The sequence below is a fragment of the Mauremys mutica genome, chromosome 12 (genome assembly GCF_020497125.1).
Source record: "Mauremys mutica isolate MM-2020 ecotype Southern chromosome 12, ASM2049712v1, whole genome shotgun sequence".
Taxonomy (NCBI): Eukaryota; Metazoa; Chordata; order Testudines; family Geoemydidae; genus Mauremys; species Mauremys mutica.
Window position 1 is genome coordinate 45,233,914 of NC_059083.1, and position 13,988 is coordinate 45,247,901.

The window sequence follows — 13,988 nt, forward strand, 5'->3', positions numbered from 1 at the left end:
TTTAATCATCGGGTGAATGCCCCCTTTGTGCTGCAGCTGGTGCGGTGAGTGTGAAAGAGCAAAGATTGAAATCAGAGTTAGCCAGCGTTATCCTTTGTCAGTCCTGGTAGGAAATACCAGCCTTTGTTATAGAAACACTAATGTGTGGATGTTTTTACCATATGTTCTGGTTACGAATTAACAGCTGCACTGGGGGACAGATGTGGGATGGCAGGAACACACAATAAATTAATTAGTGTTTGGGGAGAAGGTGGAGTCCCCCACACCTGCCCCTCAGGTCCCCATCGCTCCTCCCTGATTGAATTGGCCTGGTTAGCACTGACCCCCCCACTTGGTAAGGCAACTCCCCTCTTTTCATGTGCTGTATATTTATACCTGCCTTCTGTATTTTTCACTCCATGCAGCTGATGAAGTGGGTCATAACCCACAAAAGCTTATCCTCATATAAATTTGTTAGTCTCCACGGTGCCACAAGGACTCCTCATTGTTTTTGCTGATACAGACTAACACGGCTGCCCTTCTGAAATCAGCTCCTCCTGCAGCTCCAGCTCACACCCCTCCTCTCATCTCTGGGGCTGCAAGAGGGGAGGGGGCAGGGCCTGCAGAGGTCAGAGAGCTCAAAGGTTGGGTAGACAGGAGTCTTCCCAGGTCATAGAGATAAGCCAGAACGCTGGGTAGATGGGAGTGCTCCAGGTCATAGGGGCTAGGAGGACTGTGGCTAGAGAAGCCTGTTTTTCTATTCCCAGTGGGCTGTTTCCCCATGTCTCAGTGGCACTGTCTGACCCAGGATCCCCAGAGTCCTCCTGGCTCATAGAGGACAGTGGCAAACAGGCTGCACAGTCCCTGGGGCAGTGATGAGATTGGCTTCTCCACCTCACTCAATAAATGCTCTGTATGGATTGACAGTGCAAAGGCTGAGACCCAAAGCAATCTCCAGGGTCACAGAGACTGCGCTGTCTGAGAGCAGACAGGCTGATCTCAGGGTTTACAGTACTATCTTTCCCACCCACCCCAGCTCAGGGACACAGTCTGAGCCGGGTGTCTGGACCCCAGACCTGTAGCCAGGGTCGGATTCTCTCCCTATTGAATGTGGCTGGCGGGAAAGTGAAGATCGGGGCCCTGTCACCAGCATCGATAAATGTCACCTGCCCCCGGTCACAGTCCAGACAAACCCGGATCCTGCTGGGGACCCGGCTCAGGGGCAGGGGGGTCACAGGGGAGGTGAGAGCCCGGAACTGACCCCACCACCGCCGCACAGCCCAGATCCCCCCCTTAGGGCTACAGTTCATCTCTCCCTTCCTCCTCACAGACTCTCTGGCCACCCCCACTGCCCAGAATAGCCCATCCCCCACCTCCACCTCCCAGCAATGTCTCCCCGAGGTGAATCCCTCACAGCCCAGCACACAGGGATCAGAGTCAAATCTTTCAGGGTTGTCTTGCAGTCGCTGCTGCGTGTCTGCCCATCTCACACTTTTCCAATCCTCAGACAGGATGAGGATGGCATGAGCCGTGTCTGGATCCAGAGTCACGTTCACTGGGAAGAGAGAATCAGAGCATTAGGGGCAGAGCTCAGCCCTGGGGGAGGCTGGGACCATTTCTCACACTCCCCAGCAGCACCGTTTTGGCTGGGACAGGCCTGGATCCCAGGGAGCTGCCTCTGTCCTGGGCACCTGAGTATGAGCAGAGATGTTCCTGCAGTTCTTCAGCCTGTTTGACAGGAGCCACTTTATTGGTTTCTCATTTCCTTGCAGGGGCTTCAGCTCCCCTTGCTGAGGCTGCTCCATTCCCAGCATCAGAGACACAGCCAGGAAGGTGTCAGGAAGGTTTTAGTGAGAAAGGAGCAGAGGAGGCAGGTACCAGCTATAAGCCCCGCAGCAGAAGGAAACTCCCTCCCCTAATGCAGCCTCCATTCCCAGGCCGGGGAACAGAGAGGAAGGTGCAGCAGTGGGGAAGAGCTGCTTAAGAGCAGAGAGTAGGAGGTGGCATTGGGTGGGGGAGCCCCATCCCCAGCCCAGAGAGAAGGGAGGAGCTGACAGCCTCACAGGGAGAGCGTCTCCCCAATCCAGGAAGCAGGGAGCAGCTCCAATGGGAGAGCCCAGCCCTGCCAGAGGAAAGGCAGGATGTTGGAGACGAGCTATGGAGACCTCTTGCACCGGGGTAGAGCAGAGGGATGTGTCAGCCCTCAGGGCAGAGAGCTCTGTTCGGGTAATGCTCAGTGCCACTGTTTCAATTCATTTGTTTGGGCATGAACGCAGCACCAAAGTTGGTGTCAGGAGTGTTTGTGTGACTTCAGCCTGGGAGCTCCTCCCTGTTTAATGCATTTATTTATGGGGCTGTGTGTGTCGTGGTCGGTGTCGGTTTGGTCGGTAACTTTAGCTACAATCTCATGAAAATGTTTTCACCGGAATTTTCTCATAATTTAAAGACAATCTCCACCTCCAACCTCACCCTGTCTGTGTGCTCCGATGGGTTCCCCTCTTGGTGTCTCCAGTGCAGACGGCAGAGTGTCTGCCGATGGAAAGAAGAAAAGAGACGAGATTTCAGACTTTCATATTTATAACAGCGTCCCCACTCTGAACTCATAGACAGTCTTCATCATGACAGAGAAACAGACAGAGTCCCAGAGACACACTCACATGTTTAATATAAACCAATCTGAAACCTTCTCCTGCCTCTTTCATTCAGGTATCTCTCAGCAATGGAACCAGCATCCTTGCTGCCTCACAACCTGCCCAGGACACCATAATCCATAAAACAGATTTACTTTCTCCTCATCAACCCCTCCCACCTTTCAGATTCCAGCTGGTTTGTCTCATTCACTCGCTGCCTTTTGTCGTAACCTAGATCCAGACCATACAAAGACTTTGGCATCAAAGTAACTTTGCCCTTTGCCACTAATTGGATGTTGAAAGTTTGCAAAATCCTGGCTCTAATTGTGAGCTGTTGGGTCTGTTTACACAGAATATTAGGGTTGGAAGGGACCTCAGGAGATCATCTAGTCCAACCCCCTGCTTAAAGCAGGACCAATCCCCACTTCCCTAAATGGCCCCCTCAAGGATTGAACTCACAACTCTGGGTTTAGCAGGCCAATGCTCAAACCACTGAGCTATCCCTCAGCATCTCTACAGAGAGCAGCATGACTGGCCCTCGTCCTCCATAGGCAGAAATAGGCATAATAATAAAATCATTTTATCCACGTGGACATTGAGGCAGGGGGAAGGTTAGCTCCATGGGCCAGATTCACCCCAGTACATTTATACCGACTGACTTGGCTTTGGCCTGGTGAGCAGTTTGCTTGACATAAGGGAAATGTTGTGACCTTCATATCAAGTGATGTGTTCCTAAGTTGCTATGTGGGACAAAAACGTATTTTGACCACACAATATGCTTAAGGAGAACAGATACCCAAAACTTACTGCCCAGGAGTGGAAAGCAAAGTCCTAAAATCCCTGTGCAGAGGAAAGAGTCAAAGTGAGCTACGCATAATTAGCGGTAATAAACTGATGAGAAAAGAGAATAACATGAAAATATCTTGGAGCGCAAAGTCCTACCAATAAAAAAGTTCATGCATGTGAATTGTATGAGTTATATAAGATATGAATATTAAATAACACTCAAAGGTGACTGGAAAAGAACTAATAAATATGTAATTTGGATGCGTATAATATGTCAGACATTGTAAGGGATAGTCAGATCTTCATAGGAGAAATCCCCTGTGACCTGCCTATGCCCCAGGAGAAGGGAACTGGACAACACTTCTTTCTATATGCGATGGCAAGCAGCAAATATCCCAATGGCTGGTGATGAGGCAGTAGATGGGGAGGGCTCTGAGTTATAGAGAATTCTTTGCCAGGTGTCTGGCTGTTGGGTCTTGCCAAAATGCTCAGTGTCCAACTGACCAGCACATTTGGGGCTGGGAAGGAATTTTTCCCCACGTCAGATTGGCAGTGAGCTGGGGGGTTTTCACTTTCCTCTGCAGTATGAAGCATGGTTCGTTAGCAGATATTAACCTAGAATAAATGGTGCATTCTCTGTATCTTGAAGTTGTTAAACCATGATCTGAGGACTTCAGTAACTCAGCCAAAGGTTAGGGGTCAATTGCAGGAGTGGGTGGGCGAAGTTCTGAGGCTTGCAATGAACAGAAGGTCAGACTAGATGATCATGATGGTCCCTTCTAGCCTTAAAGTCTATGAGTAATTTCTTACTTTAACAGTAATTGTAATTGCTAGGCATACTTTTGATAGAAATAAAGGTTTGAATTAATCAACCTGAGTGTCTTGCACCCCAACTGTGTGGCATTCTCACCCAACAATTAAATAGACCCATCATCTAATTATGAACCAATTGGCCAGACCCATTCTCCTCCCCGAGTCTCAGAGGCTCATCCCAATTTCCCCTCCTAAATCCCTTCTTGGTACCTTTGAAATTCCTCAGAGTCTCCATTACAGCAATAGTCTTCTGGGAGAAACCACTGAGTCTCACTTCCAGTTCAGGAGAAATCTCCACTGCCTGCTGGAACGTCCCCTTCTCACACCTAGGCAGAAACAATGTCACATGGTTTTATTTCATGTAGTGACTCATAAGTTCTGACTATTGAGTTGCAGCTGTATTGGGCCTGGAGTTACAATTCATCTACATCTCCCAGCCTCAGAGCAGGTGCAACACAGCCCATGGCTTTGAAACATTCCCACTTAAGGTCCCATTAATATTCTTCAACTCTCGCCTGGAGAGACCAGCTCTGGAGATAAGAGGGGAATTGAGTCTCCAGGGTGAATTTACTCTTTGGCCTCCATGCTCTGAGGGACATGAGGTTCCCATGCAAAGTGCTGTAGAAATCTGTCCGCTAGGAACTAGAGTGAGACACCAACTCCCCTCTCCCCAACTCATTCCATACAGATATCAGGAGGGAAAGTTTCTTGACCACTGCAGCCCTGGGCTGAATGGTGACCAGTGCTCTAGCAGTGACAGGCCCATAGTCCATCCCCACAATTCTGAGGCAGCCTGTCCCCCAGGGATGTGACATTTCTAGGAAATATGACCTTTCCCCACACATTTGCTTGTAGAGCCCTGCGGACATGCACCTCTAACCAGCTCCAAGCTCTTTCCCAGGGTTGTGAAGCGTGAGGGGGAGTGAGAGAGAGTCACGTACCTGCTCAAGATGCTTCTGACATCCTAGAGGAGAGAGAGAAAATAATCTCAGTCCCATCTGACACACACACGGGATCCTAGGGAAGGGATTTAGCAAGTACGAGCAAAAGAGCCCCTGCCCTGACCCAGAGCCATGAATTCGGTGAGCTAATGGTGCTTTTCCATCTCTAATATTTCTGTTCTCTGTAACTCAGTAAAGAACAATAGTCACTCACATGTCAGGAATGCACATGCCGAGTTACACTGAGATCTCCGACTGCTGGACCCCAATGTTTGTGATTCAGGAGCCCTCCCTTCCCTGTGTGGGGATCTGGGATGTTTCTCACTCAGTCTCACCTGCAGGAATTCACTTGCTGGCTTCTGACACTTCTTCTCCATGTCACTGATCCGCTCACTGAGATGGGAAATCTGCTCAGAGAGTTTACTGACATTTTCATTCTGTATCTTCACAATCTCCTCACCCAGCTTGTCCAGCTGGGCCAGAAGGAGTCGCTCTTGTTCCTCCAGGAACTGCCGCAGTCGCTGAAATTCAGACACAATCTTCTGCCTCTTTGTTTCTGTCTGTTTCTAGAATAAATAAGGACAGGGCTGGTCAGGAACATGGATGAAGCCTGAAGGCCTTTCATACAGTCCTACAAGAGAGAGTTTATTTACAATCTCGAAGACATCAGTGTAGGGACCAGGACATGAGCCGTCAGGCCTAGTGCTCAGAGCTGCAGTTGGAAGCCAGGAACTACAGCCAAAGTCAGAGCTGGAGTCAAAGTCAGGATCTCACCCAGGGCTGAGGATGGAGTCAAGATCAGGAGTCATGCCAAAGGCTGAGTTAGAATCAGTGTCAGGAGTCACATTAGGGGTCAGGACTGGAGTCGGAGTCAGTCAGCCACATGAAGGGTCAAGATAGCAGTACTGCAGGTCAAACCTGAGCCAGGAACAAAGGCCAGGCCAAGCCAGAGTCAGAGACCAGTCCAGCAGCAGACCAGGAGTTCACTCAGTTGTTTTCACAACTTCCTGTGACTCCTGCTGGTGTAACTCGTGCATCCGAACGTCTGCTCCAATCAGGAGCTTTGTAGGCAGATCCTCTGGTGGGCCAGAGTTCCACTAGCCCCTCCCCTGCTGGCTGTGGAGAGCTGCTGGGTTGTAGTGACCCTCTGGGACCCATGGACTGGGGTTCAAAATCTGCGATCTTTCACATCGTAGCACTGGACTCTACGTTCTCATCACGTGGGAGAGGATTTTCTTACAGCTTCCCATTTGGCCCCAATGTCTCTTAAAGGGATGTCTCCATGTCTGAGGCAGCCAGTCCCCCAGCCAGCCAGTCCCCCAGGGATTGGTTCGGACACTGCGTCTGGTGGCCTCAGAAGGTACATCACACAGCAGCGAGCCTCCAACACTCAGGCTCTTGCAGCTCATGCTACTGCACCAACAACAGCTGTTTAGACATTGGGCCTCTGGCTGGAGCGACTGGGATATAATCAGTGCAGTTTGGGAGAAGTTTTGTGAACGCCACAAGGAATAGTAATTAACTCATTAATCAAAACACATCTTAGATGCTGCAGAAGATGCTGTTGTCTTTCTCCAGGGGGGAGAACATTTGTGATACACACATCTGTGTACACACACACACACACACACACAGAGTATCCCATGATCATGGAGAAACAGACACAAGCCCACATTCACCAAGGCCACAGAGAAATTTACCAGCAAACAACCCTTCCATCCCTTCACCTTCTACAAATGAAGAACAGGCACCTACCAGATGCTCCTGGCTTCTCTTCGTTACAGCCTCTTTAAATCCCAGCAGCTTTTCTCTCTCTTCCCTCAGGGTCTGCAAATGGGCCTGGATTTTTTCCTGACAAGCAGAAATGATTTAATGGGTTTATTTTGAGGCTGTCTGTTTGTAGGGGGCGTTTTTCCACCTAAAATGCAAGATATGTCAGTCTTCCTAGATAGACTAGGTGGGGGAAGGTAACATCTTCCATTGACCCAACTCCTGTTGGTGACAGAGACAAGCCTTCCAGCTTACGCAGAGCTTAGCTCTGGGGAACATACTCTTTCCTAGACCTGAGCTCCGTGTAAGCTTGAAAGCTTGTCGTTCACCCACAGAAGTTGGCCATGAGCAGATATTACTTCACCTACCTTGTCTTTCTAATATCCCGGGACCAACGCAGTTACAACAACATTGTGTGCAACAGTGGGTTCTTCTAGATGTAGAACATCAGAGACACCAAGGAAATGAAACCTTATTTACGGAAACTAGGAGCGTTTTATATTCAGAGTTGAGTTATTACGTCCGCTTTCTCCATTGATTTAAATGGGCAGGAAACTGGTGTCACATGGTGGAGAATTTATAAAGCTGGTTTTGAGCAGATTTCAGAAACAGTTATATCAATCCCAGAAGCCTCTGGGGCAGCCATATAGGCCAGGATGCCCAAAGGAATCCAACTCCATTGACTTTCAGCCCTGTACCCCTGGGGATGGGACGGGTTGGACAGCACTGATCTAAGGCCTAGGGCAAACCCCATTAGATGTGTTGGTTTGTGTTAGGAACAGCTGGGGTTTGCCCTACTGCTGTCCTAGCCCCTTTCCAGGGCAATGGCCTCCGGGTAGCTCCCCCACCGTCCCCAGCAAAGGTCCCGGAAGCAGTGGATTCTGAGAGATTTGCATAAGCTGCATTATGAGACTAAAGGAACCACTCTGACTGGTCCTTGCCCACGTACACAACAGAACAGGTCAGACTGGCACCGGTCAGCTCCAGCCTGGGGTTGGTTTTGCTACAATCCAGTGAAATCCCAGTGGTACTTGGCATGGACCTGCGCTGTCTGGAGCCCTTTTGTGTGCGGGCTCAAGGTGCTTGGGGTCCACACAGTGTTTAGCCCAGTGATCTCCTCTAGTGCAGGCCGGCAGCATCTGAGTTTAACCCCTCATGGAGAAACACAGGAGTTCAGAATCCAGTGGGAAACCTCGTCTCCCTGCTGAGCCTGGGACCTTTATCAAGGAGTCTTTTCCTCCTACTGTCCGCACTTCATCACTGCTCAGTGCTGCTGAGGGGGGCAGCGTAGCCTAGTAGTTAGCACGCTGGACGAGGCTTTGGAAAAGCAGGATTTATACCCAGCTCTGCCATTGACCCACTAAGTGACTTTGGACTAGTCACTTCCCTCACTCTGCCTTGGTTTCTCCTCCCATCCTTTGTCTCTCTTGTCCAATGAGACTGCGAATGGCTCAGGGCAGGGATTGTCCCTCACTGGGTTTTGTGCAGGGCCCCCCACAATCGAGGTCAGATCTCAGCTGGGGTCTGTAGGGGCTGCTGGGATGCCAATAACAATAATAAACACTGTGATCCAATCAGTAATAACAGCCACAGCTTGTAACTCCCCCTTCTCCAGCCTGAAGGCAGCACTCCCACATAGACTGGCCTGCAGCTCTTGTGAGTCAAACCTCACTGGTCATTTAACAACTTCCATTCTGTAGGAGGCTCCCAGAGTTCACTGGTGGGAGCTGGGTTTGAAAAGATTCAGCTGCTCGGAGAAAACTTTCCCACATCAGACAATTTTTAAATCGCTCTGTTGCCTTTCTTGCCAGGCTGGAGTATCATTAATTTGTACAGCCTCTTTCATGCAATGAAAGCTACACACAGCTGAATGACACAGTTGCACCTGTCTCGGGCAACTTGTGATGCCAGTAACCTGTAATTAAAAGCCTAAGTTATTACCCATTAGACTGGACAGTAACTCGGTACCTTGTACTCCTGGGCAGCTTCCTCTATGGGAACCACCGTGTGAGTGCGGTGAGCCCAGGATCTGTCACACACCACACAGATGGGGGTTTGATCCTCTTCACAGAACAGTTTCAGAGCCTCCTGGTGTCTTTCACACACCCCTTCCCCTCCGGCCCCCTTTGCTGCCTGTGAACTCAGCCGTTTGGTGATTTCTACAACATTTGCCAGCTGCCTGTTGGGCCTGAGGTTTCTCTGTTGCACAGTTTCTCTGCACTGAGGGCAGGAGGCGGCTGTATCTGATCCCTCCCAGCACTGGCTGATGCAGGCTCGGCAGAAATTGTGCCCACACTCCAGAGTGACAGGTTCTGTGAAATACTCCAGACAGACGGGACATGTCGCTTCCTCCTGGAGACTTTCCACAGGGTTCTCTGCAGCCATGGCCCCCTCTGGGCAGTGGAACAGGGTAACAATGTATGTTTCAATTTTCTGAGTTCACACTATGCCCCACCTGCAGCAACACATGGGTGTTTCCCTTCCTGGAACTGACTAGTGCTGTTGGTTAAGCAGGAATAAGCCCGTTGTGAATTTCAGCCCTGGAGGCTTTAGTGAAAAAAATACCACTAGGGCTCTGGTCCTGCAATCAGCTCTTTAGCTTGTGTGGCGGGTCAGTGGGATTTGACTGGGGCATCCCTGTCCCCCTGTGATGCTGAGTCTGCAGAAGCAGGGAAAAGATCTTAATCTTTATCTAAAAAGATAAAGGAAAATGTTTGTTTTTATATTTAGGTTCTTAGACCTTAGCTGGAGAACTCAGGCCAGAAAACAAACGGTTTCTTTGGTTTCTGAGTGACGAAGTTTCACTCTGGTCATGTTCTCAACCTTTTCTACTACGCCATGAGCCCAAGAAGCTTCCCATTTTATTCAAATGAGAGCTGAGATTCTCATGGCATCACAAGATTCCAGGAGCTGGGGATTTAGGAAACACACTGGGTACTGAAAGACTCGAGTTGAAATCATGAGTTTGTGGCAGCCCCAGCGTGATTTGATGTGGAAAAGAAACAGTTGCACTTCTGACTATTGAAGAGCCTTGTCTGCCTCCCATCCCTGTACCATGTGTTTAGCCTCACAACATTGCTACGAGGTGGTGAAGTGCTGTGACCCCATTTTAAAGAGGAGAACACCCAGCGCAGAGCAGAGAAGTGGCTGCCTGAAGCCACACAGGAAGACTGTTACAGAGCAGGGAATTGAATCTGGGTGTTCCAAGTGAAGAGTTAAACCACCAGACCAGACTTTTTGTCTGCATTAGGAGCCTGGGAAAGGAGGTGTCACGCTGTATGCAAACCCCATCCCCTTTTGGGGCAGGGCAGGGTTGTGATGCTACCCCTGTTACAATCTACCCAACTATCCCTAGGCTGAGAACTGCATGACCCAGTGGCCGGGGGGTGACTGCCAGCCGGGATAAGGGGCCCTGAGCCCTCCCTGCTCCCCCGGGTCCCAGTCCAAGGCCCAGTCAGTGGTGAGTGTGGTCTCCCCCCAGTCAGCAGGGGTCCTACCACAACATGCTGACCTTCCTCGGGTGGGAGATACCACTGACACCACCTCCCTGGGCCACTTCCTACCGTGTGCCCTGAAGCCGGGGTCTGTACGTCATTGGGGTCTCCAAGATCTTCAGTGAGGGTCGCTCCCTAGGCTTCCGAGTCCACTCCTGGGCAGGATCCTCCGCCACCATGTCCTCCCTCCTCGGGGGTCAGCCTCGAATGAGCTGGGCTGCTCCCTTTTATACTGAGGCACCACTTGGTACATACCCAGCATGGTCTGAGGGGCGCGACTTCCACCATCCATAGCGTTGGGTTAACTCTTTCTTGCCTAGCGTGGGCTATGCACAGCCCATCACAGGAGGATAAAGACAAAGATACATGCAGGGAAAATACATCAGTAAAGTTTATCTAATAAACCTCTGACTGACCCTCCCACAATCACTGGGCCAGCCCTGTGCAGAGTCGGGTGATCACAGTGGACAGGAATCGAGCACCTGGTGAGATTGAAAACAGATTATTTTCTCAGGCCTGATCTACAATGCTCAGCCTGCCTTTGAACACAGTCACGTTCTGTGTTCAGGGCCCAGCTGACCACAGCTCTTCCCCTCTCCTGGTCTGTTTGTGTTCCCTAGAGAAACTTCTCCACCTGTGACCGCTGCTTCTAATCAGACCCCTTGGGAGGAAGAGATGAGAAACGGAGAAACAAACATCTCTCCCTCATCCACAATCTCTGCCAGTCCCTGCTCCTGGTCTGGTGGGGAAATACACTAAAAAAGAGTCTGTTTGGATTCTGAGCTGGTGAAGGTGCTTCCTCCCCAGCAGCTCCCACAGCTGGTTGGCTCAGGTTTAATAAGCCAAATTGCACCTATGTGGGAAGTGGTTGAAAGTCCATATGTGGTTGCTCAGGGGCCGGGTTGGTCCATAGTGAGGCAGGTCTCCCCGTCACACACAAACATAACCAGCAACTTCTGTGCTGACTGGCTCCTTTCTCATCAGTCTCAGGGGAGAAACCAAGGGCTCAATGGAGTGGGGAGCTCCTCTTTCCCCCAGGCAGGGTTGTATAATTTTTGGTGATGCCCACAATAGGTCCATTTCCCCCCCCACCCCACCCCACCTGCCTAAGGCTCTGGGAGGGAGTTTGGGTGTGGGAGGGGTGGAGGCTCTGGGAGGGAGTTTGGGTACTAGGTGCGGGCCCTGGGCTGGGGATTGGGGTGCAAAAGAAGGTGCATGAGGGGGATTGGGGTGCTGGGTGTGGGAGGGGGATTGGGGTCCTGAGTGCAGGCTCTGAGCGGGGGTTTGGGGTGCTGGTGTAGGCTCTGGGCTGGGGCAGGGGATTGGGATGCAGGAGGGGGCTTGGGGTGCTAGCTACTGGGTGTGGGCTCTGAGGTCTTGGCTACACTTGCAGATTTGCAGTGCTGCAGCAGGGTGTGAAAAAACACCCCCTTCAGCGCTGCAAGTTGCGGCGCTGCAAAGCGCCAGTGTGATCAGAGCCCCAGCGCTGGGAGCGCGGGTCCCAGCGCTGTACGTTAATCTCCATGAGGAGGTGGAGTACGGACAGTGCTGGGAGAGCTCTCTCCCAGCGCTGGCACTCTGACCACACTCGCGCTTCAAAGTGCTGCCGCGGGAGTGCTCCCGCAGCAGCGCTGTGCAGCGCTAAGTGTAGCCATAGCCTGGGAGGGAGTTTGGGTGCTGGGTGAAGGCTCTGGGAGGGGGTTTGGAGTGCTGGGTGTAGGCTCTGGACTGGGGAAGGTGATTGGGGTGCAGGAGGGGGTTTGGGGTGCTGGCTTCTGGGTGTGGGCTCTGGGAGGGAGTTTGGGTGCTGGGTTTGGGCTCTGGGCTGGGACAGAGAGTTGGGGTGTGGGAAGGGACGTGGGGCTGGGCCATGGATGAGGAGTTTTGGGTGCAGCAGGCAGGCTGCCCCAGGGCTGAGGGCTAGAGAGGACTCCCCACAGCCCTCTCCCTGCCAGCAGCAGGGAGCTCTAGGGGAGCGGTCCCCCTCGACTCGCCTCCTGACACTACACTCACACAATCCCCTCCCACCACAGACTGCTGCTCAGGAGGTCCAGCCAGGATAAGCCCCCTCCCCCCCCACACCCGGAGTCAACTTGAAGTTACCTGCCATGGGGGTGGGGCTGCCATGCACCTCCTCTTTCCACAGGTGTAGCAGCCACATCCGCCTGTCCCTGGCGCTGCTCCCTTGTAGCCAGCAGCAGAGGTGGCTGGCCGGGGAGCGCAGCGTGGAGCTGCAGGGGGCAACCGCCCACTGCCCGGGGCAGGCAGTGATGCTCGCGGGAGGTGCGCAGGGATGGAAGGCGGGGCTGGGAGAGAGACCTGGCCCCGAACGATGGTGAAGCCACCCCACCCCCATCCCTGAATTTGCTGGAGCCCAGGCACCACGGGCCCATACACACCTCTGCCCTGATATAACGCAACCTGATATAACATGAATTTGAATATAACGCGGTAAAGCAGCGCTACGGGGGGGGCAGGGCTGTGTGCACCGGCGGATGAAAGCAAGTTTGATATAACGTGGTTTCACCTACAACACGGTAAGATTTTTTGGCTCCCCAGGACAGCGTTATTATCGGGGTAGAGGTGTAACTCGTCACCCCTGCCCCCAGGTCAGGCTGGGGCCTTTTAGCTGAGGGCAGCAGATTGTGCATCTGGGAGCCTGGAAGAAGCAACCTGAGATAGGAAGAGGAAATTCAAGTGTGGTGGGGAAACCGTGATAGCTAGAGAAGCTGCTGGGGATGTAGACTGAGGTGAGTAACGCAGATCCACAGCTGTGACTGCCCCAGCCCAGCTGTTCCCTGGCTGCTGCTGGCTGAAGGATTTTCCTTAAGGGGAAGGAAATCACTGCTGCTCTGTTGCTGCTGAATGTATTTCTTCAGATTTGTAGTGATCCATCAAACACATTCACCCTGCTGCTGGCTCAGGTACGTAGGTTTTTCTTTCCATACCTCAAAGCAGAGCAGAGTTATAATAGTAAAAAAAAATCATAGATGGCAGGATACAATATCAGAGGCGGTAGCCGTGTTAGTCTGGTTCTGTAAAAGCAGCAAAGAATCCTGTGGCACCTTATAGACTAACAGACGTTTTGCAGCATGAGCTTTCGTGGGTGAATACCCACTTCTTCGGATGCAAGACATCTTGCATCCGAAGAAGTGGGTATTCACCCACGAAAGCTCATGCTGCAAAACGTCTGTTAGTCTATAAGGTGCCACAGGATTCTTTGCTGCTTTTACAGGATACAATATATAACTCCTCTGACTGTAGGAAGCAGAGTGCCCAGCTGGTTAGAGAGGGACATTCAGCCCTGGTCTTCCCAACAAAATTACTTTGGTATAACTACATCGATCAGGGGTGTGGATTATTCAATGAAGTCATATTGACTAAAGTGCTGGCACAGACAGCGCTATGTCGGCAGGAGAGCTTCTCCCACTGGCATAGCTACCTTCTCATGGAAATGGAGTCATGAGGCCGACGGGTTAGAGCGTCTTCCCCAGAAGTGCCACAGCAGCGCAGTGTAATTTTGTAAATTTGTAGCGTAGAGCAACTGCCCTGAGATAGGCAGTTGGGGATGGCCC

The 13,988-nt window shown here is 51.5% G+C and overlaps 1 protein-coding gene across 1 annotated transcript; it reads right to left on the reverse strand.

Moving 5' to 3' along the window:
• Positions 1 to 893: 893 nt before the first annotated feature.
• Positions 894 to 11,155, reverse strand: LOC123346153 (zinc finger protein RFP-like). Its single transcript, XM_044983391.1, has 8 exons — positions 10,483 to 11,155; positions 8,888 to 9,312; positions 6,905 to 7,000; positions 5,485 to 5,715; positions 5,150 to 5,172; positions 4,419 to 4,534; positions 2,449 to 2,508; positions 894 to 1,534 (listed from the first exon to the last, which is right to left on the reverse strand). The coding sequence occupies exons 2-8, from the start codon at positions 9,302 to 9,304 to the stop codon at positions 1,017 to 1,019; spliced, it is 1,461 nt and encodes a 486-aa protein (XP_044839326.1). The 5' UTR covers positions 9,305 to 9,312; positions 10,483 to 11,155; the 3' UTR covers positions 894 to 1,016.
• Positions 11,156 to 13,988: the final 2,833 nt, after the last annotated feature.